Source organism: Papilio machaon, chromosome 14, assembly GCF_912999745.1.
Source record: "Papilio machaon chromosome 14, ilPapMach1.1, whole genome shotgun sequence".
Lineage (NCBI taxonomy): Eukaryota > Metazoa > Arthropoda > Insecta > Lepidoptera > Papilionidae > Papilio > Papilio machaon.
The window spans coordinates 8,190,697-8,194,931 of NC_059999.1; the positions used below are offsets into that span (position 1 = coordinate 8,190,697).

The window sequence follows — 4,235 nt, forward strand, 5'->3', positions numbered from 1 at the left end:
CATCTTACAGCCCTCGTGGCCGGATGTGGGGTGAGGTCGTGGGGGCTGTGGGTGGGTACTGGTTTATCCTGCCCCCTGCGGCCCTCATGGCCAGATGTGAGGAGAGGAATGAATGTGAGATGGAGAGGCCGAGGGGGGATACTGGTTTTCCAGTCCCCTCTGCGGCACGTAGAGTAGGGCGAGGGCGGGACCGGTTGGCCCCGCCGGTGGGGGCTGGGGTGGTAGGACACAAAAGATCCTGCCTCTCTGGCTTTCACCACTTAGGGAGAGGCGCTTCGGCGTCAGACGCGCGGCCCGAGCTTTGGTTATGGCTCAGCTGGTACAAAGCTCGGGTCATTGCGTTAAGGTGGGCATGAGGGTTTTTAGTGGGTATGGCTGAACGACTGTAGGCGAGTCCCACACTCCCTGCGCCATTGCACTGCCCGGCGCAGGGGTACGGAAGTGTATTTTCCCTCGTTACAAAAAAAAAAAAAAAAAAAAGGTTCCACGGACCCCACGGACCTGCTCGGTTGTCCGAGTGGGCGGAGAGGTGAACTCCGACGTGGCGCGTCCCCGGGTGGTGGATAGGGGAACGCCCCGGCATATTGCTGGGGTAGGGCTTTTTTCGCCCCGCGAACCAAACACCAACAAACCCGCAAGTCCGCACTCAGCGGAAACGGGGGCTCTGCGCATTGAGCGTGGGGCCGCGAGGAAGAAAACCTCTATAAAAAATTACCCTGGTGGCAACACCACACTTGGTCGCCCACTGGTCTTCATGATCGGTGGACGCCAAGTAAACCGTAATCCGCATTGAGCGGACCGGGGGCCCTGCGCACTGAGCGTGGGGCTGCGAGGAAGAAAACCTCTCTAAAAAATTACCCCTTTCTGGGCGGAAACGCCCCGCGCGGCGGCTGGCTTCGGCCACCGTCGGGCAAACCGTAAACCCGCACGGAGCGGGAACGGGGGCTCCGCGCACTGAGCGCGGGGCTGCGAGGAAGAAAACCTCTATAAAAAATCACCCTAATCCCAAGCATCGCCGCCCGGCGAAGGGATGAATCGTTGGTGGGAGACCAGCGGCGAGGGCGGCAACACCGGGGGGGGCTTTTAAGGGGAAAAAACAAAAAATGAGCGCGACGAATAAAGAAAAAACTACCCGGGAGGGTCCCGTTCGCGGGGAATCCCTTGGTGGGTCGGACAGCCGGCCCATCGGCCCCATTGTATACGGGGGGGCCATTCGCCGTGTGAAGGAGGAGAGAAGGTTAGGGACAGATGGAGGAAGTAGAGAGGAGAAGGAGAGAGAGAGAGTGAGGAGGCTGTCTGATTCAGACTCAACAGACAGCAGGGGCTCCATGGCAAGCGCTTCCAGCCGCTTTGCTTCCATGGAGTCCCTAGACCAGGAAGGTGCGGGAAGATTCTGGAGCGAGAGCCGCGGCCAGAAGAGGCCCAGAGATAAGGAGTTAAGCGGCAGCTCCACAGACACCCCCGCTAAGGGGGCACACAAAAGAAGAGGACGCGGCCGTCCACCAACCACCGGCGAGTATGTCGGGCTGGCGGCCGCCAAAGAAGTTTTGAGAAAGGCGACAGAGGCGGAGATGAGGGCACGAGCCGAGGCGGAGCTCCTCGACTCAGTTTTGGAAGCCCGCAAGACTCGCTCGGCACTGGCCACGGCAAATCCATCCACTGCCGAAAATGAAGAAGACACGGCGACCACCGTCCTCAAACGGATTGGGTCCAGCCTTGACGTAGTTGAGAAAGTTGCAAAGAAATCGTCCAACCTAAAGGGGACCTTCGTGCGCGCACTGCAAGACGCTGTCAGTGCAATAAAAGAAGACGTCGCTGGCCTCGCACAGAGGTCGATATCCGATGAGACGCGCGCCTTGCAGGCCGATAACACCCGCCTGCAAGCCGAGATGTCCAGCCTCCGCAAAGAGCTGACAGAACTGCGCCAGGAAATGGAGAAGGTACGGAAACAGGGTTCCGTCAATACCTTCATGGATGTGACAATGGAGGCCGCCCCTGTCCGGCCCCCACAACCACAACAAGAGACCTCTATTGAGGATATTTGCAGGACGGTAATGGTCCAGGTGGGCGGTATGCTCAACGCCCGTCTGGCTTCCCTAGAGGATAGGTTGCTCCCCGAAAGGAACCTGCGACCACCATTGGCGTCGGACAAGAAGAAAGAGGCCCGCACATATGCGACTGCGACCGCTGAGCCCACACCCGTACCATCTTCGGGTGCCCAAAAAACATCTGGGACAAAGGTGCCCCCGGTGCCAGCTCAGCCCGGTCCCAGTGGGATCACGCGCCAGGCGCCCACAGTGCCCAAGAAAGGCAAGAAAGGCAAGAAAGGCTCCAAAAAAGGAGCAAAAAAGAAGGAGAAAACTCGGCCGCCGACTAGCGAGAACTCAAAGTCCTCCCCCGTCGCCCCCGTAGCACCATCAAATGCCCCTCCTCGCCGTCCTCTTAACCCGGACGCGCTCGAGGAAAATTGGGTAACCGTAGGGAGAAATGGAAAAGCGCAAAGGCACAAGTCGAAAGCGGCTCCCACACAGGCTTCTACATCTCCGCCTGCATCGCGGCCGCAAAGACTGAAAGTGCCTCGGAGCTCTGCCGTCGTCGTGACACTTACCGAGGCGGCAATCAAAAAGGGGCTGACATATAGTAGTGTTCTGAGAGAGGCGAAATCGAAGCTCGACCTAAAAGAGGCGATAGGCGTGGAAGCGGTGCAATTCCGTCGGGCGGTTACCGGGGCTACTATCATCCGCATCCCCGGCGCCACCAGCGCCCCGAAGGCAGATATCCTGGCGCAGAAGCTCCAGGAAATTTACCAAAGTGACGACATTAAGGTCTCCAGGCCCGAAAAAATGGTCGACGTTAAGATTGAAGGTCTGGACGACTCTACCACACCGGAAGAAATCAAAGAGGCCATAATGAAAAAAGGGGCATGCCCGGCAGACCAGGTCCGAGCTGGCCAACTTCGCCAGAACAGATCTGGTCTTTTCGACATCTGGGCCCAGGTCCCTGTCACAACAGCTAAGAAGCTAGTGACTGGCCGCTTCTTAGTGGGATGGGTGGCTGCTAAAGTCACCATTGGCAGACCCAGGGAGTTACGTTGCTACCGATGCATGCAACAAGGGCATACGGCGAGCCGCTGCGACGCGGAGGACCGCAGCCGGCTCTGTTACAAATGTGGACAAGAAGGCCACAAGGCCGCATCCTGCCCGTCGCAACCGAACTGCATCCTGTGCACGGCGGCGGGCAAGGATGCCAAACACCGGCTGGGGAGTTTAAATTGCTCGGCGCCCAGAAAAACGGTCCCCAAGAGAGCGCTAGCGGAAGTAGCACGTAGCGCGCCCCCACCGAGCGGGGAAGAAATGGAGATAGCGGAAGCCGTGCAAAATTAATATGGCCCTTCGAATACTTCAAGCGAACCTCAACCACTGTGCCCGAGCTCAGGATCTGTTTATACAGAGCTTGGCACAGTGGTCGATAGACCTAGCAGTGGCATCCGAGCCGTATCTGGTCCCGGATAGAAACAATTGGGTGGGAGACTTAGAACATCTTGTCGCGATATACACAGGCGGCAACCCCCCAATTGTTTCTTCCAAAAGAGGAAGAGGATGTGTCGGTGTCAAAGTCGCCGGCATGGCTTTAATTGGCGTATACTTCTCTCCAAATCGTCCGTTGGCAGAGTTTGAAGAATACTTGGAAGAGGTCAGTTCGCTCGTCCAGTGGGGAAGACCGCTCGGAGTTGTCGTGGCCGGGGACCTAAATGCCAAATCAAGGGCCTGGGGATCCCCGGTCTCAGACAGTCGCGGCGAGATACTTTTGTCATGGATGGCGCAACATGACCTGGCGCCACTTAATACGGGCTCCGTGCACACCTGCGTGCGCATGCGGGGCGGGTCTGTCGTAGATGTCACCCTTGCGAGTCCCGCCCTGGCATGCCGCGTGCAGGGCTGGGAAGTGTTGACTGAGGTGGAGACGTTATCGGACCACCGCTACATCCGGTTCGATATTCTCCCCTCGTCAGCGCCCCCGACCAGTCGGAGCATCGCCATTCCCCAGGAGATCGGACAGATGTGGTCGTTAAGATCTCTAGACCGAGAGACAGTGGAACTCGCCGCCATAGTGGGGACGTGGTCCTACAGAATGGAGAACAAATGTGTCGACGACGGTGTACAATGGCTTGGCGAGGTACTCGAGCACATATCGGACTGCGCCATGACAAAAGTCAAACCGTCGCCGCGGCGACG

General features: G+C 58.2%; 1 protein-coding gene across 1 annotated transcript; it reads left to right on the plus strand.

Annotated features, from left to right (window-relative positions):
- Positions 1-1,103: 1,103 nt before the first annotated feature.
- Positions 1,104-3,383, plus strand: LOC123721681. The gene has a single exon (XM_045681111.1). The coding sequence runs from the start codon at positions 1,104-1,106 to the stop codon at positions 3,381-3,383; it is 2,280 nt and encodes a 759-aa protein (XP_045537067.1).
- Positions 3,384-4,235: the final 852 nt, after the last annotated feature.